General features: G+C 24.8%; 1 protein-coding gene across 7 annotated transcripts in view; it reads right to left on the bottom strand.

Moving 5' to 3' along the window:
- Nucleotides 1-16,624: 16,624 nt before the first annotated feature.
- The window catches only part of LOC129614996 (vesicular glutamate transporter 1), a 45,290-nt gene continuing 34,456 nt past the window's right edge, over nucleotides 16,625-27,458 (bottom strand). For all 7 annotated transcript variants that reach the window (XM_055530020.1, XM_055530022.1, XM_055530019.1 and 4 more), the window contains 7 exons: nucleotides 24,549-24,843; nucleotides 20,695-20,931; nucleotides 18,837-19,030; nucleotides 18,298-18,757; nucleotides 18,048-18,233; nucleotides 17,794-17,964; nucleotides 16,625-17,664 (listed from right to left, as the gene is read on the bottom strand). In XM_055530020.1, the coding sequence (XP_055385995.1) occupies nucleotides 17,356-17,664; nucleotides 17,794-17,964; nucleotides 18,048-18,233; nucleotides 18,298-18,757; nucleotides 18,837-19,030; nucleotides 20,695-20,931; nucleotides 24,549-24,843 (1,852 nt within the window). In that variant the 3' untranslated portion in view covers nucleotides 16,625-17,355. The remainder of the gene's footprint in view (nucleotides 17,665-17,793; nucleotides 17,965-18,047; nucleotides 18,234-18,297; nucleotides 18,758-18,836; nucleotides 19,031-20,694; nucleotides 20,932-24,548; nucleotides 24,844-27,458) is intronic.

Below are 27,458 nucleotides of genomic sequence, written 5' to 3'. Positions count from 1 at the left end.
AAAGAAAAGCAGCATCAAAACAGATAACAGTAAATTTTAGCGGCCATTTTGTTTTTTTTTAAGTTTAGAAATGGTATGCTGATTACTTGATTATTTCTCTTTATATACGCAAAAATGTATATTTCGCCCGTAGTAAACCTCCAGTGGCTGACACCTGATTTTTCCAAAAGGTGTGAGGTTTCGCGTATTGTCTTTTGAAAATTTTCTTCAAAATGATCAAAAATGTAAAATAGCCCCATTAAAAGGTCCAGTTTCCGAGGCCTGATATATGCCGAATGTTGATTAATCCATGCCATAGTCGAAATAAGCTTAACGTACATATAAAATTTCATCAAAACCGGTATTTTGATGAAATTCATTATTTTTATACCAAACCTTACAATTTTAATTAACACAATATTTTAATTTAAATTATAATTTATTCATGTATAATATTATATTTTTAATTTTATTGTTCATTATATATTTTAGAAATAATGTTATTAAATTCATTTATTGAATTTTTCTTTTTAAACAAAAATATTGTTAAACGCAAGAGATGAATTTTAGATCAATTTTTAGAACTGAACCTTAATAATAAAATTTGAGAACTGAATTACAATCTCATATTTACTATTTTATAAAATCTTATTAATACTGATCTAACGCTTTTTGTTTCCCCTTTTCAATTTATTTTTTAATGGTTATTTAAATTACAATTTAAAATATCTTAAATACTAATATTGTTGTCAGAACTTAACAACCCTTATGATGATTGTGTATTCTTAACACAAAGTTAAAATGGTCTACCTAACGTAGTTAATGTTATTATCTTCCTTTGTTCTTTTTACCTGCTTAGACTTTTTTATTTAAAATATCTAAAGTAACTTTATTATAAGTGGGTAGATAATTATTTAATGTATTAGTGTTATTTGAGAATGTTACTCGCGTGTACACAAACAGACAGACAGACCGACACCTCTCTAAAAATAGTTTATTTACGCTTCCCTCCAATGTAGAAGTGCGTTCCCACTGAAAACTTGACATGCAAAATTTGTTGCCATCAACAAATCTGTGGCAATATATTATAACAGCTTAAGTCAAAAAACCCAATTTTACAATACGGCGATTTTAAGTTTTAAATAATTCTGTTAAAAAAGTTTACTTATATTTGAAGAAAAATAAAAGATATTTTAAAAGGACTATATTCACCCTAAAATATTTTAAATTTTGGTTTATACCGCTCCCCGGGAAATAGCGTAAATTTAATAAAAAAAGAAATAAGCGGTTATATAAAACTTTAAAACATACTGTAAAAAACCTATTTCCAGTTAAGCTCTTATATAAAAATTAAATTAGGGATATATTATGACATACCTTAAGTTAAGCTGTTTCATAGAAATATTACGTGCAACTTAAAGAATCTTATGTTACAAATAGAATTTTAAAACAAAATTTTAAGTGAAATGCTTTTTATTTCAAAATAAATTTATAAGAAAAACATTCAATGTTCTTAAATTAAAATATTTTGAATTTATACATAAATTATTAAAAAAGCATTATGCATAAAACTATAATAGTTTAACCAACTGCATTTTCATCAAGATGTATTGTAATATAATGCATTGTAATTATAATGTTACATATTTATATATTTCATTTTTACTACGGTAATAACATAATATTATATTATAATGTTATCTGTAAAAATATTGCCTACATTGATTCATTTTATTACTCAGGTAAATTATCTTCATCATATTCTGTCAAATCTGGGTGTATATCCGGCAATATATCTGTAGAAAGGTTTTGGTAAAAGTTATGAAAGGTTGGATCAATATATGGTAGAAGATCTAATAAATCTTTTTTCTTCTGATGACTTATTCGTGGTATTTCTTTTATTATTTCAATTTCTTTCAATGTACCAGCTTTTACACCTCTTTTAATTAAGTTAAGAACTTCAAAAGCTTCGTCCTCGTTCAAATTTGTTTTATACTGTATTTTCCCAAAGCAACTCTTATCGTACCTAACCCAGCGCAGTTCTTTCCATGAAAATTGGTTAGAATTTTCGTTTCGTTTCCTCCAAATAAAGTTCGATTTTGCAAACAAAGAAAAATTTTTAAAGTCGTTTTTATTCATTGTGGTTACAATAAATTGTTTTTTTACTCCAACTGTACTTATGAAGTTTGCCCAATCTCTAGGGTGATGTATTTTTGAACTTGTCCGTTTCATTTTTCGTTCGATGATGGCATGGTCACTGTCAGATTCCATATGAGTATGACCCGGTTCCAAAAATTTATGGTCTATGACTGTTATGTGGGCACTGCCTTGCAAAAATGCCATAAACATAGAACTGAGAAATGAATTTTTATTTTGACCCACACAAGAATCGCTATAAAAAATTACATGTTTTGTTTGTTTAATAGTATCTAAAGTTTCCAAATGTTTTAAAATACATGCAGCTATCTCATTGCCACCACGTTTAGCTTTTGTTTCGTCCCATATATAGCAATATGCATTGCCGCTATAACAATCATGGATTGTTAAGTTATACGTCCACAATTTTCTTTTATAGAAGCTTACAGAATTCTGCAGATATGGAGTAGGAAGACATTGCTGTAGGTCGAAAGTGTAAGTGCGAGTAGATTTATTTAAAAAAGCTGATGCCTTGTCTCTTCTCTTTGCTTCGTAAGCATATTCCGCTTTATCATGATGTAACGCCAATTCGTTTTCCAAAGCCTTCTGGTTTCCTGGATCATTTTGTTTAGCGACATCAATTTGAGCTTTCAATAAGTCACATCTATTGCAAGTGTCTAGTTGTGGCTTTTTGAATTTTATTTTCATAGCTAGTAAAAATATTAGAATATTTAAGATACATAATAGTCTAAAATTGCAAAGTTAGGATATTTTAGATTATTTTATTGCAAAAACTTACTTTTAAAAATGTTTGTAAATTTACTCAAACTTAATTTTATATTCGGATTTTTTTCTTGAAATAAAGTGTACATTTTGCTTATAGTCAATTCAATGTGAAAGTATTTGAAACTTGTGTCTCTTCTCGTATAATGACTTTCATAAGATGGAAAAGCGTTGATATGTTCTTTAACTTTCAATACCACATCATCAGATATTGGTTTGCCATTTCCGCCTCTTAAATCTTTAAATTCTGCGTCAGGATGATTAATTTTTTTTTTTACTACAGATTTGAGAAAACTTTCAGTTTCACCAAAGCATTTTCTGAAGCATCTTTGACACAATTCTACTTTTTTGCTTGATATCATTACATGATACCTTATAAAATATTTTCTTTTTCTAGTTTTGTTTGGGTTTTTAGGTTTAGTTATAGTTTTTGTATCTTCTATATTTAAAAGAGACGAAATATAAAGAATTCGTTTGTTATAGGTTCCTAAGTTCCAGTACTTTTCAAACAAATGTCTTTGTTCAACAATAGAAATTCTATCTTTACAATTTTTTCTACAATTTTCTTTTAAAGTTATAAATTTTCTTGCTGATACAATTTTGCTTTTATTTTTGTAGGATTGTCCAGTGTTTCTTTTAAGTGTACGAGTTTTTTGAGAATCAATTTTCGCTGAAATATCGAGTTCATCTTCGTCTTCTACCGATTGCAAGACATTTTCTTCAATTTGTTTCCCTAACACCGAAGTATTTCCATCCCTACTACTAGTTTCAGATGAACTTTCACATTGGGAAATATTAAAGCTGGGATCTGCTAATGAGTCATCGGAATCCTCTATGTGGCCTAATATTTCTTTATTAAAGTCTGAAACATTTTTTGAACAGCAGGGTGTTGCTTTAGGAAAATATGTTTTTTGTTTGTTGACATTAGCGTTAGAATTATTTATTTCAGCTGTTTCTACAAAATAATAAGAGAAAACCATAGCCCATAATTTATTATTTATTCATAATATGCACAAAATTTAATTACACTAAACTAATATAATCGTTAAAAAAAAAAAGAAAAGTAAACTTCTGATTTTTTAAAATATTATAGTCTGTTAATATGATAATGAAAATAATAAATAAAGCAAAAATTTATTTTTTAATATTAGGCTTATGTACTCCTACTATTATATGTAAGATATTAAAAATTTAGTGTCATAAAATTTTATGAAAAAATTGTAATATTCCAAATATTTGTCACACTTTGTACATAATAAATCTAATTCAAATTATTTTTAAAAGACATTATGAATAAACTTACCATTCAGATTCTGGCGACTTCCAACAATTTTTCTAGCCATTTCTAACATAGTTTTCGCTCTTGATGACATTTTAATTTTTTTTTTATACCTATAATATAGTATGAATTACCTTTCAATTGTATTTTTTTTAATTTGTTTTCGGCAGTGTATTTTCCTTAAAAACTCTCAATTTTTCATTTGATTTTATATAAAACACTTATAAACACTCACATAATATTTGATCAAACTCAAGAATAAGACTGAATGATGCATTCAATGTAAACGCTTAACAATACTTATGATTCAGTTAAAAAACCGTTAGAATTTTTTATAAAAACTTAAAACGATTTAGGTTACTGCCAAAACAAAATTTAGTTTTTTGTAACCGCTTAACTCTAATAAAGAAATACTTGTAAAAAATTCCAATTTAATATAAAAGCTTATCTCGACATAAGCTGTTATAATTTTTAAAACTAAATTTTTTTTCCGAAAAATTTTTAATATCTTATAATAACTTAACTTGAATTAGGAAAATTTAATAAAATATCATATGTATTTTCGTTTTCTTAAGTGAAGTTAAGTCATTATATTTTGTGCAGATATTCACTTAACAGAGTTAAGCGAATATATCAATGGCAATATTTCAGGACTGGAAAATGCTACATTTACCAAAATTTGACACAATATAAATTTTTGGACGCTGAATTCAATGGTGCTTATATCTCAATTTTGTCTTATCTCGACTTAAGCGTTTATAATATATTGCCACAGAAATAACCTACCTATTGTATACACAATACGGTCGGTAAAAATTAAAAAGGCGTTAAAATAATGCTCGAATTTAATAAATTAGGTCTTAATTGCGCGAGTTAAGAAAAATAATTACATATTTTAATGACATGGTATTTTCCGTTAGCTTTCTGCAATTAGAGAAATATAAGGTGCTAAAAATTCGAATGTTGCGCATTTCGAAAGGCGATAACTTGAGAGGTGATGGAGGTGAAAAAAAATTTTGTCTAACCGAAATGCACTAGTAATTAGGGTCGAAAAGCTGCTAATATTTCACACTCCTAAACCTCTCGGTCTAGAAGAAAAATGATATCAAAATTTGGAAAAAACGGGATTTATGTTAGGTAACGGTAAAGTTTGCCGTGGTGAAAGAAACAAGCCACTATTTTCTGCGTTTGCATAATTTGAAAAATGCTTATGGTTCCTTGTTGGTAGTTGGTTGAAAAATGGCCTTTTTGGGGTTTGAGGGGTTAAACATTTTAAAGTGGGGAAATGAGTTTCTAGTAATAATTTATAATTTATGTATGAAATTTTAGCTCTCTATCTTCAAGTAAAAGCTTCGTAAACATGTCTACGGACAGACAGAGTCAAACTAATTAGCACTTTTATTTAAAATTTTTTTTGGAAAAGTGCTAAAAACACTTAAAACTAGATAAGTTCTGATTGGTACTAATTGCAATTGGAAAAGGTGTGTATCTTATTTGACTTAGAAAAATATGTTAAATTATTAATACTATGTATACGATTTTTTCCAGTAATAATTTATGATTACGGTTCATTTGATGTTTTTAATACTGAAGTGTAATGAATTTTTCAAAATGATTCAAGACATATAATATGGATTTTGAAAACAATCATGTCCACTGAAAAAATGTTTCATTGTAACTCAAAGGTTTTGTAAAGCCAATATAACATTGAAACTGCAGCATATCCCTCATTACAATATCCCATAGAAAAGAGTAAATGAATGCCAAAGATGCTTTCATATTTTATGTGTATAGCTATAGAAAATAAAAATGCCAAATATTTGATATTTCCATTAATACGAACTATATTCCCAACTACTTCGAAAATTTTTTAAAGTATTATGCATAAAAAGGATCTATACGTTGTTGTAATTTTGTATAAGGAAAATTTTGAATTAATAAAAACAAAATTACATAATTTATTTTTATATAATTAAACTTTATTTATTTTCTTTTTTTGTTTTATTTCATTTTTATTTTTTTTTTCTTTTATTTCATTGATTTTTCTCTGCTAGATAAAATTATGCTGTTAAATACATATCACTATATTATATTAATATGTATGCATATATTGCATAAGTATATAATTATATATTAATATGTATCTGTAAGATGTGTTTCTTATTTTCATTTATTATATGTTATGCAACAATATATATCTATAATTGGAAAATTGTTATACAATATATAAGCTATGTATTAATTAAATTTATTTTATAATTATAAAATAATACTTATGTTCTTAAGATATTATAACTTTATTCAAAATATGCATACCAATATGTATATAAATATATTAAAATATATTAAATAAATTATATTCAGATTCGAATAATTTGTCAATTTGTAGATTTTTATGAATTAATAATTGTTATATTATTATATAAAGTCCAATTTTTTTTCTTCTTTATTATGTGAATCCATAGTTTTTTAAATGAACGAGATTTTTTTTGAAATATTTGAACATTTACATATACTTTTTTCCTTTTTTTATACTCAAGACATCAACAACTTGAAATGAGTAAGCATTTAAAACATGTAAATTTTATTTGAACGGTTTTTATATTAATTTAACTAAGTTGACATAAGTTGTAATCTACAATATAACATTGTGGGTTTTTTTAATAAAAACAACAACCTAACATTATTTAACTTTTATTCGAATATTGAAAATTCTTATTATTAGAATTTTTCACCTTAAATTTTTATGAATAATAATTAGTTAAGGTTTGAGGAGCTATTGAAATAAATTTTTATATAAGTATGTTCTAATAAATTTTTGATTATATTCAGACGTTTAAATTAATAAAAAGAAGTTGTTAAAAATAAATTTATACAAATAAAGTATAAGAAAGTGTCTAAAGACAAACCCTGAAACAAAAATTTTTAAAAGGCATAAATACTTATTTTCCAAATTTTCTCATCAATGTACTTATTGCTGAGTATAAAACAAGTAATATAGTTTATAACTCATATTATTTAATTATTATTAAATTTTACAATATAATGTATATGTTACAAATTTAGGGAGATCGAGATCTTAGTAGAATCCTTGTTTAATTAATTTCAACAGTGTGATAATATGAAACATTTAATAATATGAGAGAATAAAAAAACAACTTAACTGACAAGCTAACTGTTTCAGTGAAAAACATGTGTGATTTATCAAAAATTTGTGTTATTTGTGCTTAACAGTAGAGTTTGTAGGAAATGGTTTATACAGGATAGAATTAAAAATATTTTAAAGATTATTTAAAATCACATTTTTTTTAATTTAGCAACTGAAAATTTAAAAGCATTTAATTTTCGACTATAAAAGTCTTATTAAAATCAGAGTATTATGCAGTACGCAAAATATACAAACTCCAGCGAGTTTCTTTTATAGATTTTCATTAAACAAAATGCTTGTGTAGTGATCAAATAAAAATTATTAGGAATACTTCATTTATATGAAAGAAAGTAATTTTTCGATAAAAAAAAAACAATAATTTTATAAATCAAAAATTTAGTTGAAAAGGAAAAAATTATGGACCACGGCATAAAATTTTATCTTTCTATATAATTTATAATTAAATATAATTATACAAGTATTATTTGTACTATACATACATAATAAATATTGGTAATTCAAAATTTTAGTTTTAGTTCTGAATAATTTGAAATTTAATAGAATTTTGAATGACTTAAAAAAATTGTTTTATTTTTGTAAGGTATAATTTAGCTTTATTTCAAAATAAAATTTAATATGAGATTATCATATCATAATATACAATATTATTGAATAAATAAATTTCAGTACCTACTATGTGTTAGAAACTTGATTATATAATTATTGCTGTTTAATCTATCTTTTTTTTAATTATATAAATATTTTTCTGGTATGGTTTTTTCATTTTATATCATTTTTATGTTCATCTTTATATATATTTAATATTAATTATTTAAGTTTTAAAAATATTTTCTAATGAAACTACTTTGAACTAGGCGATTTTAGTGCGCTATTTACATTATAGAACAATGTATTAATATGAATAAGTACATATATGAGTAGTGTCATAAAATGAAATGTTACTTTTTATACATTTATATTAGTATACATATATGTTTATATATATATAAATATATATTATTTTACATGTGTTTTTATGATATCTTAAGAGGATTTTTTAGTTTCAAATTATTATAAAAAATTATTCTTGTCTTGCATTCAGTACAATTGTTTGAAAAACTCCAATCAGGTAGAAAAGTATTTATACTTTAAATTTTGCTTTTATAATAAATTTTTGTTTATATAATATATGGTATGAATTTCAACGTATGTATGCATGTTGTCTGATACTTATATTTATATTATTAACTTATATGTTATATATATGTATGTTTGAATTACATTAATTTACCCAAGCATTTTAATGATGATTTATAAATACGGTTTTATAGTACACTTAATCTAATTTTTTATTATTCAGATTCACATAAATTAACGTTTTAACATACATATTATATATATATATATATATATATATATATATTATAATTATATAAATATGTTATTACATATAGAACATATACATATCTATGTAATTATAATATGTAAATTGCATTAAGTTATTATTCAACCCACACGATTACAAACGAATACACAAGAAAAAAATTAAAATTATGTTTTTTTAAATAGAAAAAGTGATTTTTTTAAAAATAATTTTTTGTTGTCCATAACTCTACCAAAAATTTGTTTCTGTAATTTTATTACAACTAAATCTGTTGTGATCAGCACATAACCGACCGCAATTTGTATTGCCTAGTTAAATGAAAGTGTTACAGAAGATTATAAAAAGGCGTATTAAACACTTCTTTCAAATTTTTAGGGCGTTAGTAAGCTTTGAGTTAACATACCTTGGCTCTTTATTTAAATTTCCTTAAATTTGGTTCTTTATAAAATTTCAAGAAATCTTATCAATCCGTTCCGTATATATGGTAAAAAATGTGAAACCGGCCCCTAGTTTGGTCTTCGAGCCCCATCGTCCCAAAACATTTATATAATCTTTAAGGAGATTTATTGATTATTTCCCTTTATATGGGGCCGAAAAAAAAAACCAGTTCCCAGGGCTTTTTATATCTCAAAAGTTGATCAGTCCGTGACTTAGCCAAAAGAAACTCCCTTATAGAATTACATGAAAATCGGTTCAACCGAACTTGAGATACACGCTTGCGCACACAAACAGACAGACCAGACCCACAAAGCGGCTCCTCCTTAAAAATATTTTTTTACGCTTCCCCACTCTGGAGAAGTGCGCTCCCACCGAAAACTCGATATACAGAATTTGTTGCCATCACATAACCTCCCTTATTGTATGCAATGCGGTCGGTAAAAAGAAAGAAATGTTAAAAAGAAAAAGTTTTAAAACACTGAAATGTGAATATTTTTGGATTATTGAGGTCAAACACATTTGAAACTCATTCAACGTGGATTTTCCCGATGGTCTCTCATACTAAAATAAACACTTTGATATACATGGATCTAAACCAATTAAACTTGAATACCTAAACAAGTCAAATTAACATAAGATGCATATAGATGCCTTTTAATCTCAATTGTTTTTTAAACATATTTGATCAACGAGGAAAGTTTTAAAAAAGGTTTATTTTCTATAATAATATGGGTACAGTACAAATTTTTTTGGAAAATATTATGCCATATTTATGAGGAAATGTTCGAAATAAATGTAGTTATATGTAACAATATTTTAACTTAATTTTATTATTATTGTCTGCACAGCCTTTGAGAGTGAGTAACACCTCAAAATTATAGTTTTTTTTTAAGTTTTTTTTTTATTTTATTGTTGCTACTTTGTTTTTGTACATTTGTATTGTATATTTTAATATTTTAAATATTTATAAACACAATTTATAATAATTAATTGAAATAAAACAAAATTTTAAATTAATTTCTTAATCATTTGGAAATTTTTTTGTTTGTCACAGATTTAATTTTTGATTCTATTTCATTTACTATACTTACATTTTGTAGTCTACATACACATAACTAATGTCATTATATCTAACTGTTTTGTTGGATATAAGGACATTAATATAACAATGAAAGGTTTAATGTTGTAATAGAAATGTTTATAACAAAATTAAATTTTATAGAACTATGAAACGGCCACACGTGTAAAGATCGTGTCTGAATAATATTGTTTGCTTTTTAACATAATAATTACAATTAGTTATCTCTGATTGTAGAATTACGCAATTCAGTTATTTTATTGCATTTGAAAGCTGAATTGGGCATAAAAGTCTTATAACAGTAAAAATAATAAAGCATAACTATGAAAAAATTACTGTGCCATTCCAATTTATTTTGTAGCCTAAATTGTAAATTTTGGAAAAATTTTAGAATGTATTTACAATTTAAATTGAAATTATTAGTGAAATGGAATAATTAACAGTACAAATAAAATATTTTGAAGACAAATTTTTCGTTGTATGTTTCAATGGGAAATAATATTATATTTTGTATTATTCTATACGAAAAATAATCTTGTACATAGGTAACCGTATTTGTGGAATTTCTTAATTTATTAAGGAAAAAAATATATTTTTTTATTGGTGACAATATAATTGTTATGTACCGAATTCATTTCAAATCATTTAAAAGCGAAAAAATTAAATTAGGTATTTTTTTTTATTTGTAAAAAATTTATTATATCTTCAACCGTTTTATAATCATAGTATAATACTAATAATTTTTAAAATGTATCGAATTTATGTAATCACACCAATAGCAAAGTTTATTGTTATTTTATTCTGCTTTTCAATGATTTAATAAAAATCAATTGACTGGCAAGTATTAATGAGCTTAAAAATTTTGATTTCTTCAAACATGCATAAATATAATATTAATTTTTTTTTGAATTAGCTACTCATTTTTCAAGAGAAATGAAATCACATTCATGAATTGTAATATTGAAGCTATAATGGAATATAATGATATTTAATTAACTTTTAAAAATTTTTATTCAATATAAATTTTTACATATATACATATATATGTATTATTTAATGTTTATATGTGTGCTTGTAGTTTCAATTGTTTTACTTAAATTTTTTTTTAATATGCGTTATAATTTCATTTTAATACATTTAATGATTACAACACCAATACATTACAATATTTTCAGTTCATTTTAATATTTATTTTATTTTTTTTTAAATATTTTTAATTTTCTTAATTTTAATATTTATATATTTGATTTTTCCATTCAATTTAGTTAAACTTTTATTCTAATTCTATATTTATATTATTTTGTATAATTATATAATATCTATAATATTTTTATGTGTATTTTATTATATATTATGTAATGAATAAAATTGACTCTTTTAGTTCTTTGAAGTTGTATATATTCAAGAGAAATATAAATTAAAATACTTACATTTTTAAAATTATAATTTTTAATATTTATTTATATAATTTACAATAATCTTAATATATAATTTAAAAAAAATACATTAACATGTAGGTTATCTAACTATGTTTACTAGTATATTATGTACATGTAAATTTTTTACATAGTTTTAATTTATATTTTTTGTTATTTATTATATTGTATATGGATAAATATGTATTTAAATTTATTAATAAAACAATAATTAACGATTTCTATATCATTTTTATAAGTTTTTATACATTACAATTATGTAATATGCTTAAGTAAATATTAAGTTTTAAAGAATTTAGTTAAAAATAAAAGGAACAATTTTATATGATATACGTAGTATATATATATATATATAAATATATATGTAATTAAATGCTAAAATCAAGATATTTATAAATTAATTTTAAAAACTTAAATTGTATATAATTTAATCTAAAAAGGGATATTAACTTTGTATTTCAATTTTGGAACGATTAACGTTAAACGATAATGCGTTTCGAACGAAATGAATTAGAAAAATATTATTTTTAAAAAATATGTATTTCAATTTCGAACAATTTTAATTTTATTTCGCCAAAATATAAAAAATGTTATCTGTATATATTGTTATGTTAGCATAAGCAGTTTCACACGAATGAATTTCATTGAGTTTTTGATTAAAAAATATAATTTAGTATAGGTATAGGAATATAACAAAACGTAATTTAGTAATGATAAGTAATTTTTTATCATAACAATATATGTAATAAGTAATATAAACTAAATACATCGGTAGGTATAATCCGAGAATAATGAAATTGGATCGCTCGCTTATTCTAAGCTACTCTCTTTATTAAAAACTATAAGTATATAGTTAAAATAAAAATGCATTTAAAAATAATTATACATTTTGTTACGTGATACTTAAGGTTTGATTTGATAGTTATTATGTTATATCAATTTCGAATATTTAAATAATTAAAAATGTATACATTTATTTATTATACAGAATATTTAATATAATAAAATTATTGTTTGGATCTCAAATAAATATTTCGGTAAAAACATTGTTTTCCATTTGCTTTTTGAACTTTAATATTTAATATAAAATGAGAATAAAAAGTAAAACTAATGTTTTTATTAAAAACAAAAATTTGTGGTATAATAATTTTATTTTTTTTTTTTTTGAATTTTAATAATTTAATTTTAATTTTCTTATATATAATATGTGTTATAAATTATAGCTTCTTATGCAATATATTTAATTTTTCTTTAATTTTTTTACAATTTATTATTATAGTAAATATTTTTGATCTATTTCTTAATAACTAAAATTTTATTTTTCTTTTTTTATTATTGTTTTACTGTCAGCAGTATTTTAATGTACTAATATTAGAATTTAAATTACATTATATAATATGTTTATTTATATTATATGTTATTAATTACATTGATTTAACTTATAAAATATAATTTATTAATATTATTGCAAGTTAATTTTTTTAATTAAATATTTTTATACAATTACCTTAATTTTGTCCTAGTTTTCCCTTTTTTGTTTTTTTTTTTTAATCTTGTGCCTTTTAAATTCAAATAAAGTAGGTACATATGTACATATATATAATTTTTATTAATCTTTTTTTTTGTATTTATATGGATATATTGAATTTGCAGAAGTATATTTTATATAATATATGAATGTATATTTACTTTTATTTCTATCTAAAAAATAATTGCTTCAGCAGGGTAAGAAATTTATACTTGTATTATGTATGTTTTTTGTATTATGTATGCATTGTTTTACTTTATGTTAATACTTTTCATTGTTTTATTATTTGTGCTGCATTGATTTTGCGTTATTGTTTTTTTTTTATTTTTAGTCCAGTTTTATTTTAATTATACATATGTATGTATTTTATATGAATCTGTACATATATGTATGTGGATAAACTTGTGAATTAAACAAACCTATTTATATACATGCAAATACATATCTATGAACACATACAAATAAAATTATAATACATTATTTGATTTGGCTTTATGAATAACATTATTCGAGAATATATGCATGAAATTTGTGAAAGTACTGTTTTTTAAATAATTTTTTATTTAAAAAACAATATTTTTACAATAGTTTATTTTTTTTTCTCAATTCCAACTTGATTAAATGTTTTGTTTTTGCAGAATTTATATGGGAATGAGTTAAATAAATAAAAAAAAAATAATTGTAAATATGACAATAATTTATAAATAAATAAGAAGAATATTTCTTATATACAACATAAAATTGTGCAATCATGTACACGATTGGATTATATTAAAAAATTTTTTTCATTTTAAATGAAATGAGATATTTTTAATTTATGAAACGTGTATTTCTAAATTTCTTATAATAGAAAATGTTATTTAGGTATATTGAAATTTTAGTAAAAGTATTTTAATTTTTTTTATTATTTTAAGTGAATAATATTAGTAAATTTATCATATAAAATAATATATTTTTCTTATAAAATATATGTTATGCGCAGACGAACCTTTTTAATACTAATACGACTTAAAATTTTACACGATTTATATTTAACGAAATTAAAATCGTTTGTAAAACTGTTAGCCCTATCATATTTTAGATTTCGGAGGTATATTTAAAAATACCTCCAAAAACTTTTTTATAAACATGTTGTTTAGTGTATTCAATTTGAATAGCGTAGCAAATTTTTTTTAAATGTTTGATCATAAATCATAATTTTTATTTTTTTAACTTATAGAAACAATTTTTAAAATATTTTCAATACAAATATCAATTCTGAATAAAATGTATTTTAAAAGAAATATAATAAAATTATATTATTATATTTAATTTTTAAAAATCGAAAAGAATATTTTATATATATGTATATATACAAATATATACGAGTATATATATGATTTATATATTTACATATAGTTTTCAAACTATTGTAAAAAATGTTGTAAGTATATACATCTATATTTTACATACGTATATGTGAAATTATAAATGAGTGTAAAATAAAGTCAATTACATGATAAAAATTGAAACATTTTTAACATTTTCCATTATAAAAATTATTTCCTATTATGGGAGTTGAAATAAAATTTATATTCTAAAATAAAAAAAATATGTATGTATAATGGTAATATTATTTGATGGGCTAAAATTTAAAAAATATATACAACATACATTATACATGAATAACATAAATAATTCATATTCATGACTTTAAAATATAAGAAGAAAATTAACTAGAAACATTATTAATATATTGTTTAGTGCATTATTTATAATTAATCGTTAAATCTAAAATACAAACTTGGCCGTGTGATAAAATTTATTCTATATTTAAAAAAATATTAAATAAAAATTTAAATAAAATAATACCACATATAAAACTAATATCAGTAAAATGAGAATATCTGTAAAACAGAAATTTAAATAAAATGAATTTATTAAAAATTATGTTTTTGGTTTAAAGAATATTTATATTTTTTCATTATAATTAAGAATATGAATTAAAATAATAAAAATCATTCATAATATATTCGTTAATTAAAATGTAATTATATCACGATTTTTGAAGTAACTTCATTAATGTCCATACATATAAATTGTATATGTAATATATTTTAATTTTGCTATACTTACTTGTAATTTTTCAATTGATTATAATACCATGATTGGTGAGTATATATTGATGAATGATTTTAGTTCTTTTTTGTAATTTTTCTTATTTAAAATAAATAAAAAAAACATACATATGTATGTATATAGTTTTTATTTTATATGTTATATATGAAATGGAATGCATATGTATACATATGGCTAGTTATATTTATTTATTGTTATTATATTTATTTAGTTAAATTTTCATAATTATGATGAATTTTATTATATGTATATTTATTTTTCTGCAACAAATTTAATTATTTATCTCTATATTTTTTTCTATATTTTGTTTAAATAACTTTTTTATGTTAACAATTTGTTTTTGAAACATGAATATATTCATATATGTATATATATGTGTGTATATCTATATATATATATATATATATATATTTGCGGAAATATGCATTTTTTTTGAAAATATAACGTATTTAATCAAAATGAATACATATTTCTGTATGTATGTGCATATGTAAATGAATTTGAGTTTATTTGTACAGTCAAATTTAGCTTAAACTATTAATTAAAACTTTACATATTAAAATTGGATCTTGAACATAAAGTTTTGGATTTTGGTTATTTTTTAAAAATTTAAATTAATAAGGTACCTATGTATGTATGTATGTGCACATGCAAAAAGTAAAAAAATTTAAAATGTCTTTAAACTCTACATATATAATATATTAATTCAATCCATAGATATTCGAAACTTTTAATTGTAAATTTTAATTTTTCTTATACTTATGTATAATATATATGTATTATGTATGTTTAAATTAAAAAATATTCCAATTCAAATAAAAGTTTAACTTATCTAACTGCATCTGCAGATAAGCTTCTCTAATGTTTTTACGAAAATGATTTTTAAAATTTTGATAATAAAATTTGAAAAAAAAAACCGTGAATCAATTGAAGAAATTATAGTGCATCGCTTTTGATTTAAGCTATTTTACTTGTAAGTAAAATTAAATACAAAGTTTTTGTAAAAATAAATTTCTGACATTATTTTCAAAATGTATCCCAATTTATATATACGCTAATATTAGTAAATATAACAATCTTACATCAATTTGACACTTGTTATAAATTCATGTACATACACATATATAATTTTTTAAATGCATCTAATATATACATATAGATATAATATGTATGCATATATATACATATAATATATAAATAACGATTTTTTTAGATAAAATGGTAACCTTTTTCTTTTAAAAATTTAAATAAGCGTATTAATTAAAAAAAATATATTTTATAAATATATTTATATGAATATGTTTTTTCTTTGTATTCTTAGTTGCTTTTTTCAAAGAGTTTTAATTTTTTTCTATTTTTGGTTTTTTGTATTTGGACTAAGTTTTAGAAGTTAAGTAAAATTCATTTAAAAGTTTCAAACAAAATATTTCTTCAAGAAATAAGAATTTTTTAAATTAAATCAACAAATTGATTTGCTAATAGGGAAACTATAAAAATAGTTGATTTTTAATAATTTCACGACTTATTGCACGAAAAAAATGGTAGTACTTTGTACTCGTATATATATCAAATACATTATGCGCGTGCTTTAACAGAAATAATAATGCAATTCTTAAAAAATTTCTAACAAAAATAATTATAGAGTTTTTTTAATATACATAAAAGTTGTTAAAAACATAAAAATTATTTCTTTAATCAATTAGTTATCGAGCCTCAGTTTTAAAATAACGTGCGATTAATTAGTATAACAATTTAACATCAATGTAAAATAGAATATTTGCAACAAAATTTAATAATATTTTTAATTTTTGTAGTTAGTTAGAGAAAATAAATTGATCTTTTGCTAACATTCTTTTTGTTGTAATTTTCGAATATTTCCTTTTTATGTTTTATAGTATTTTTTAAACTGTTCGGTTCTTATTTATGTAAGTTTTTTTTTTTAATTTAATATCAGTAAAATCGCAATTGCATTAGGATATTGCGTCATTAGTTTCTAACTAAATAATAAAATATATTCGTAAAATTTACTTGTCTTTTTGTCTTCAAAATTAATAAGTTTGATCATACGTTGTTCCAGGCATATACGAACCTGTTGGAGGAGGCTGAATTGGCTCTTCGGCGATTGTATTAGCAAATGGATTACTAGAAGGTGCTACATATTGCTGCTGTTGTTGTTGTGGGATAACACCTTCCTGAGTGTATTGTGGCGGCTGGTCATAATGTTGTTCAAAGAAAGTTCCACTTTCACCAGGAGGTGCAGTCGGCGCACCACCAAACGGATTTACAGTTGCATTTCCTGTAGCACCGTAAGTAATCGCACCTTGTTGTTGCATTTGTGATGTTTCATCAGCTTGGTTCTATGATAGAAAACGCATAGTGTTGTTAGTCATACTAATTAATTTGCAAGGAAAAAATCATAAGGATTTTATTTTCTTTTTTCTATGAAAAAACAAAATATTTTTGTATGCTTTAATGAAAAATCTTACAAATGTAGTTTCCTTAAAACCAGCTGTTGTTGGACTCCATATTTGTTTTTCTTCGTGAACTGGTTCAGCCCATGGTTGCAATTCGCCACTTGCAAAAACTCCATAAAACGTACAGCCTATTAAATGAACTGTAGCTGCTATAGTGAATACGGTTGTCCAGCATCCTTTGGGCTATACATTTTTCGAAGAAAAAAAGAGGAAAAATTTAAATAAACTTATGCAACATGAAAAATTGTTTTTAATTCATTTCTTACATCAGCATGAATAAGACCTTCAATTGCGTAAGGTACAATAACGCCAGCAAAAGTTCCAATGCCATTTGACAGACCCATTAAAATACTAGCGTATCTTGGTGCGATATCTAAATGATTGACATTATAACCAGAAATTGCAAACCCACTAAATGCAACACCAAAGGTTAAAGCTGTTACTGCTCCTGCCTGTAAATAAAACAAATTATTTTTGATTATTATCGGAAATCCTTATTTGAAATAATTTACTTACAGGTGTTTTTGCATGTGCTACTACTAAAAAGAATAACCCCTCCATACCGAAACCACCACAATTAAATAATTTTCTAACAGTTGTTGTTGTTAATATATTATTTTTTCGTAAATAATCAGCTAACATACCACCAAAAGGCACAATAATTGTCATTATTAAATGTGGTATTGAACCAACAAAGCCGGCTTCTTCGACTTTGTAACCGAACTTATGATTTAAAAATGCGCTCTGATACAATACTAATAAATAAAAATTCCACGAACGACAAAAATTTGCTACGATAATTGCATAAACTGGCATTGAACGCATCATTTCATTCCATGGTGTAGTTTTTAGTGATGGCATCGTTGTATGTGTTGAAACTTCACCTAATGATTTTTCAATATATTTTAATTCTGGTATACTAATTGTTGGATGTTTACGAGGATTTTCAAAGCATAACCAAAGCCAAAATAGATACCTATTATAAAAATCGTAAATATAATACTTAAAAAAAGTACTGTAACAAAGTATCATCTTCTTTATAAAGGTTAACTTACCATGTAATACCAAAAATACCGTATGCATAAAATGGTGCACCGTAAGTAAAATTTTGTGCTAAAATTCCTGAAAGTGGAAGACCAACAACAACACCGGCATATGAACCACTAAATGCTAATGTTGCTAATCGAGATCGTTCTAATGGTGGAGCCCAAAATCTCCAAATACCATGACAAGCGGGATATGTTACGCCCTAATTTCAAAAATATGAATTGAAAGTAAAATTTCAATAGTTTCAAACACAAATATTTGGAATTAAAATTATATAATATGTATATGTGTTCATGTTTACTTTTATAAGTGTTTGTATATGAAATATGAGCTACCTAAATGAAAAATCGGAAAATTTTTATCTTTTAAACAAATCAAACTGTGAAAGAGAATTTTTTCCTTTTTGTTGTTATTGTGTTTTTATAGACTATTAAAATTGTTTGAAGCCATTTAAATTCTATATTCATCACGTCAATCTCTACAGAAATAATAACAAAACGTCATCTTATCTAATACAAAATATTACTACTGTGTTTTGTTAGATTTAATTCCAATTTCATTTTTTTCTGAAAAAAAGGAAAACTCTTTTGTTTGCCTTGACATTTCAAACTGCTAGCTAACCCCTACTCCAAGCAAATCCGACTTTTGTTATAAAATTTTATAATAAAAAAGATTTATTTTCATATGTGTATATTATAAGATTATTCCCTTTTTTCTTTTTTTCATGATTTAAAAAAAAGTATTTGTTATACAGTAAGAAACATTTTATGAATGGCAAAATAATAATAATAATGTTACGAATAAGTTACATAATTGAATAGAGGGTTGTATAAAAAATATAAACTCATTGAAGTATAGAACTTTTGTTCAAGTAGCAACAAAATAGTGTGCCCAACTTATGGCTAATAAAGAACAGCAGCTCATATAGGCAATATAGAAGCTCGTCTATCTGCCTTTTCTCTATAATCCTGCATAGTTGTTTTGTTTTAATAATATTTATCTAGATTTGATGAAAACTTTTAAAGTTTTAATATCTCTGCGATTGATATTTATATAATATTGTAAAATTTAATCCACATTTAATCTGTACATAAAGCTTTAAAAGCTTTGCAGTTCTAACCTTAAAAACTACACTTTCAAAAACACCCTTCGAGCGTTTTTTATACTTTTTATAACAATTGCAATAATACTCAATATGGCTATGACGATCAAAAGGTTAACTGAAAGCATCAAACAGAAACCAATATATATTATATACGTTGGTTTATATAAACAATAATACGTTGGTTTTATTTTGAATAGTTTTGCCGTAACATACAGAAATAAGAATAATTGTGAGTCAATGTTTCAAAAAGGGATTTTTTAGGATTATATTTTTTCTATCTATTCTATTCTTTTGCTTGGGTGATTTTTGATATCTTTTCGTATAGACATAGAAAACAAGTTTAATGAAAATTATGAAGAAAACGGAAATTTAAGTATATGGAATTTATTATTTTCAAATAATACGAAACAAGCGGTAAAGAAGAGATTGTAATCACCCGCTACAAAATAACAATTTTCAATCCTTTTAGAAGATATTCAATATTTTACGTAGATGAATTAAATTTATTTTTTTCAAATGTCCTTTCTAGAGTTTAAGTAATATTTAGGTAGGTACGCATTATGTGATTATTTGTATTACATAGTATTTGATTTATTGTTTTTTAGTTTTGTTTTTCTTCTGAAATAATACGAAAGATTTTTAATGATTATAAAATCAAATATTTTGTGCTTTTCTATATAACTTTTCTTTCGTTTTACTTCGCCTCGTTGATTTCATTAATAATATATTAGAGCACATAAAGCAATTTTAAATATATTTACCTCGAAGATTCCTTGCAAAACGCGAACCCATATAACAATATGACCACGAAGTAATTCCATCGCAAATGGTACAAATAAATGAAGACTTGCTGATGATACTATTGCTAAACCAAATATTTTATTAGCAGCAAATTTCGATGCAATAAAACCTCCTGGAATTTGTGTTATTAAATAACCCCAAAAGAATGATGAATCAACGTGGCTTTCAGTTGCCGCCGTCCAATTAAAGAAAAGTGTCTAAAAAAATATAAATGTATAGAACACGAAATCTTATAATAAAAAAATTTATATCAAAAACGCTGTTGAAACATTTTCTTTCCAATTTTATGAAAGTTAGTAAGTTTTAAGTTACCATACCTAGAAAAATGTACATTTATCTTTTAGTAGAGTTTCGCTTTGTGCCGTCCGAATTCACTGAAAAGTTCGCCAATTAGTATTGGAAGCAACTGGAACTCAAAGATTAAATTTCAAGAGATTCCATCAATTATTTCCGTAAATTGTAATATCAGCTACTAGTTCGGTTTCCGACATATAATCTTTCCAAACCCCGAATTTAAATGTTAAATTTTAAAAAATTTGGTTAACTATTAAATATATGCGGAAAAATGTAGAATCGATCCGCGAAAAGGTCCAGTTCCCGAGGCCTTATATATATCAAAAGTTGACCAATCCGTGCAAGCCAAAATAAACTTATATATAAAATTTCATCAAAATCGGTTCTGCGGAACTTAAGAAACAAGTGTGCGCACACTGACCGACTGACCGAGAGACAGACAGACAGACGTCTCTCCAAAAATATTTTATTTATGATTTTCTCTCATGGAGAAGTTCGTTTCCACCGAAAACTCGACATCCGAAATTTTGTGACATTGCAAACTTCTCTTACAGTATGCAATGCGATCGGTAATAATAAGGAAACGCATAAATTTCCTGTTACTCATCGTTAAATCGTTTTTTTTGAAGTAAGTTTAAGCCACCTGCTGAAATTCTGTATGATATATTAATAAGCACTTTTTTTCAAAAATTTTTTGGAAAAGTGCTAAAGAAGGAGAAGATGAACTATTTATATAAAAATCCGAATAATATAGAATTCGATTTGTTCGGATTCCGAAATTTCAAATTTAATAAGAACGAATGAATTTCGGATGAATGAGTTTTGCTCAGAAATTGCATGTCAGAATCATTATAATTTACGATTATAATAAAGAATATAAAGAATTTTGTTTGAAGTATAAAACTTTTTATAATAATGCAAGTATGTAGAATTTGCATCGTTTTGCTTTTATTTTCTTATTTGATTCTTACAATTGGCAGAGTTATTATTCCCAGTACAGAATCATCTTACACAATCAGAATCTTTCAAACTGTTGTTTGATTTTTCAGTACACTATAGAGCGAGGTTAAACCCAATTATAGTACAAAAGAACTCAATATTATTGCACAATACTGCGATTTAAAAAAAAATTATAGAAAGAGTTCATAAAAATTAGTTTTTAAAAGAAGAGAAAAAATAGAACTGACCTTGTCAACTCTGTGATACTCGTAAGAATTTGTTATCCTATGTGCGAATACATATACCATAACTGACTAATTTAAATGGACATAGTCGGGGTACATATATCCAATTTGCGGTGGGGCAAATTTAGTATACCCTTCGAACATACGTTCGTACGGGTATAATGAATTTATAAAAATCAGACTAACAACCTTATATTTTTTTAAAATAAAAAATACAAGGCACAAATTCGATTCTTTCCTAAAATTCTCATTTAAAATTCAATTATATAGCAGAAAAATTTTGGAAATTCATTTTTAATCTTGTATTATTACCAGCATTATTTGAATAATTCATAGTAGAATAAAGCGTCCGTTATTGTGCCCAACGGGAAACTTTTATACTTAATAGTAACGTTAAACTCTTTATTCACACATATAATATATACATATAAATTAATGGTACATTAATTATTATGTTATTATTTTACCATTAATTAATACGTATTAATTAATGGTAAAATGTCCCACACTTGAAAAAGGAATCGTCTTTTATCACTTTTCCAAAAAATTTTTTAAGAAAGTGCTTTTAGAAAATTAGTTCAAAAAGTGCTTATCTTCTCCTCAAATTTGTAAGATTTGGGTTTGGCACCTTGTATTTCAAAAACTACAAGCTTTTTCAAATTTTTATAAACGCACAAAGGTAATTGTAAATTCCATGTCATTAAAAAATATAATTATTTTTCTTAACTCCCGTCATTAACCTTTAAAATCGAGTATTATGATAATACCTCTTTAAATTTATTTTTGTTTAAAGACTGCATGAATCGTTCACACGAAATGTATGCAATCCTTGAAATAGTTTCGTATATGAATGAAAGCAATGTTAATAGTGTAAATTGTAGAAAGTAGCTATACACAGATTGTTTTTAAAAGCAGTATTTTTATTTATTGAAGGGAAAAGTGCTACATTACAAACCATTGGTTTGATCCAACTTTATTTTATGTATAAAGGAAGTAAAGCTAAACCTCCACTTATACCTTAAATTAATAAAAAAAATAAATAAAATCAGAGTCGCCTTAACCGGTTGTTCTAATATCTAAGCTTATTCACCATATTTTTTCTTAGTTCAGCAAAGTTTGTGTGGAATAGTATGGGTTTCCGCGATTGAAAATTTTTCAAATACTAAATTATTAATTTAATATTAAATTAGAATTAAAAAAAATTCTTAAGCATTTCTTTTTTTTGAAATCTTACCTTATTTTTTTGAAATCTCACCTTATTTTTTATAAAAGATTTCGTTTAAAATAGATCGAGTTGGAAATAAAACATAGCTACAATGTTACTTACATTTTGAAAAATCTAATGTGGTCAGCATAAAACTAACCGAAATGTATATTGCATAGTTTAGAAAAAGTGTTCTGTAAATTTATAAACATAACATTTGAATATTGCTTTCAAACTTTAAGGACACTTGTAAGGTTTCAATTAATATATCAAGAAAAATTTAAATTTGGCTCTAAGTGGATTGTCATTATCTGCTGGAAGTTCATTGTTTTCACATTCTATGGATTTAAATATTAAATTTCAAGAAAATTGGTTGATTATTTCTCTCTATATGAGCCATGCTCTTTTATTTACTTTAAAAAATTAGGTATTTTCGTATACCATCAGACAAAGGTTATAGATACATAAAATGTCAAGAAAAGCTGTTGAACATGTTCTTGAAAATGATTTGCATCAAAATCGGTTCATGCGAAATTGAGAAAAATATGTCCATAATCAGCCCGATAACTGGCACTCTAACATCTTGTTAAAAATAGTTTATTTACGCCACTATGCAGAAGGGCGCTTCAAGCAAAAACACGCCATGCGAAAGTGATAACTTCACTTATTATAAGCATTGCGGCCTATAATAAGCAAGTTATTGTAAAGAACTTATAATTAATTTTTAAAGAACTTTTAAAATAAATGCAAACTACGAGTATAAAATCGATAATATGATCGGTGTATATATAAACATTCTTTATGTACCTATATAATAATATATAGGTATATAAAGAATGTTTTGTTCAACAGATATACTTACATACATACATATATAATTTTTCATGTAAGATTGTATTAATAAGTTATTTTTTAATAAGATGTCCAATTGCTTTTTAAAGCAAATTCTTAACTTAATGTAATAGATCTGAGTAAAAATTAATAATTCTATGTTCCTAAATTTTTGTTAACAGAAAAGTAAAATATTTTCTATACACAACAAAAACAAAATTGGCATATACAATTTCTGTAAATATTCAATTATTATTCATGTTATTTAATTGGATTATTTTATTACAAAAATTAAACTTACCCCATTTCCCTTTTCCAATTTCAATTTAGCCGCCGACATATTACATCTCATGCCAAATGAAATCATAAATCCTATACATGCCATTACTGCTATAGTAAATCTCGCTGGCAAACATGGACATTCAGCTTTACAATATTTATCGATTTTACGTAATGGAGGGCGTTCAACTTCTTCAAAAGAATCTGGCGAACCTGGAACTCTCTCACCATATTCATTAACAGTTCCATCTTTACCAATCATCTCTTCATATCCACCTGGTTTTGATATTTCAAATGCCTCGAACTGCGGTTTCATACTGAAAGTAAATGAAAAGTGTGGTTAAAGAGCATTCACAAATTTGTTTTTGTATAAAGTTTTTTTCTTTTGTATTACACTGTAAAATACAATAATTGTAAAAACATTTATTGAACAAGATTAATTATTTCTTTCACAAAAAGCTTATCATAGAAATGATGTTTTCGGTAATAATGAATAATTTTTTCGGCAATCTTTTGCTTATGGACCAAACACAATTACTTTGTTTATATGCCCATGAAACTAAAAATGACCTTTGCCGCTGAAAAAAGTTTCAGAATTTTTTGTTAACCTTTTATCCTTATAATTTATTGCTTTTTATACCCGTACGTTCGAAGGCTATACTAAATTTGCCTTACCGTTTGTAGCGCTAAGAAATAATGGTCTTAGATATAGACTCAAGTGTATATTTTTGATCAGGGTCGAATTCTGAGTCGATTTAGCTTTGTCTGTACGTTCGCCGCAGCGATAACTCAAAAACCAATTGAGTTAAGCTCAGAAAATTTTCACAAATGATTTATTATGTTAGAGTAAATGCCAGAACGCTATTTAAATTGGGTATGATCGGCATACTGGTTCGGATAGCTGCCATACAAATTCAAAATTTATTTGGCTTTATCTTTATGATATTGAAATTTCATGCAAGCGATATTATTAGTGCGGCCAATGTGTGTGATAAAAGTCGTTGAAATTGTTTGGCTCTATTTGTTAGCTGCCATAGAACTTCAAAAGTTATTTGGCTATATCTCAAATACTATAAAAGCTGTGATAGTATAAATTCACACAAACGAGTATATTAGTAGGGCCAATAATAAAAGATGAAATTGTTATCTTAACTTAGTGGAAATTTCTTCATAAAACTGCAGAGCAGATGGTTGACGTAATCAAAGAAACGAGTTAAAGTCAGAAAAATTAAAAAATTTTTCCCCTCGAACTGGACTCGAACCAGTGACCTGCCGCTTTCTAGTCTAACTGAACTACAGAGTTATGAAGAAATTGTGCCTTCTGGTAGCTGCTATACAACTTCAAAAGTATTTGGCTATACCTCGGAAACTATAAAAGCTGTGATATTATTATTTCACATAAAGGAGTATATTAGTACGGCCAATGTGTGCGATAAAATCTGTTGAAATTGCTTGGCTCTTTCTGGTAGGTGCCATAAAATTTAAATACTAGTTTGGCCATATCTTAGAAAATATTGAAAACCCAGTACTGAAATTTTGCACAAATTAATATAGTAACTTAAAGTTATAGTATATCCCATAGTCAGCTATGACGTATTTATTCGCATATAGGATAGCAAATTCGTACGGCTATCACAGAGTTGACACGGTCAACTCTATTTTAACGTTTATGTTTAAAACTGGGGATTCTTAGATATTTTAATTTTAAACTAAGTGATTAAAGAATATTAATGCACACTCTAGATTTCGTATAAAAAGTTATTAGCTTAGCAAAATTTTTAATGGGTTTAATTTTAAGAAATACTTTAAATTTTTTAGGATGAAATATGATAATTGAGAAAAAATATACTTATGTTCTCATTTACTCTAAAAACAACACTAAATGCGCAAATACGATATTCAATTAATGTATGCATGAAAATCATGTATGAGCGAGTGTCTAAACTATAAATTACTAACTAAGCGTAATTATCTGATTATTACCGACTGCATTGTGTAAACAATAGGTAGGATATGTAATGGCAACAAATTTTGCATATCGAATTTTCGGTGGGAACGCACTTCTCCATAGTAGGGAAGTGTAAATAAGCTATTTTTGTCACCCTGTCGGTGTGTCTGTCTGTGTGTGCACGCGTGTTTCTCAAGTTCGACTGAACCGTTTTTGATGAAATTTTATATGTAAGTTTATTTCGACCATGGCACGGATTGATCAACTTTTGGGATATATCAGGCCTCGAGAACTGCACTTTTTAACGGGCCTGTTTCACATTTTTCACCATTTTAAAGAAACTATTCAACCGATTTGCTTGAAATTTCATACATAAGCTTCGCTCGACCGTCCGCGAAACCTCCTAACTTTTGCCAAATATACATTTTTGCGTTTATAAAGAGAAATAATCAACCAATTTCGTTGAAATTTAATATTTAAGTTCTTCTTATTAAAGCAATGAACATATAAATTTTTTGGAATTATCAGGACTTGAAAACTGATCTGCGGGCCGATTTTACATTTTTCACCATATCTACGGAACGAATTGATGGAATTTCTTGAAATTTGTTATTTGAATTCTGGTTCTAACCGAAACTAACTGGCGAGTATTTCAGGGAATTTGGGTAGCACAAAGCGAAACTCTACTAAGAGTCAAATTTACATTTTTCTAGGTATGTTAACTATAAGCTTGCTAATGCCCTAAAAATTGGAAGATGTATTTAACAGGCTTTTTTAAAATATTCTGTAACACTTTCACTTAACTATACAATACACATTACGGCCGGTTATCATCATTACCACATCAAATTTTTTTTTATTAATAAAGAGGAATATTTGATTTCGTTTTTGTCTGTTTTTCGACGTTTAGGCCTTATTATCCCGAAGCACTTTATATTGTATGTGCCAATTCAACCACTTTCTGTCACATTTTTTATAAAGGAG

The sequence above is a fragment of the Condylostylus longicornis genome, unplaced genomic scaffold (genome assembly GCF_029603195.1).
Source record: "Condylostylus longicornis isolate FDR11 unplaced genomic scaffold, ASM2960319v2 ptg000135l, whole genome shotgun sequence".
Lineage (NCBI taxonomy): Eukaryota > Metazoa > Arthropoda > Insecta > Diptera > Dolichopodidae > Condylostylus > Condylostylus longicornis.
Note: the sequence above shows the minus strand (reverse complement) of the source record. Positions and strands in the feature narration are given on the sequence as shown.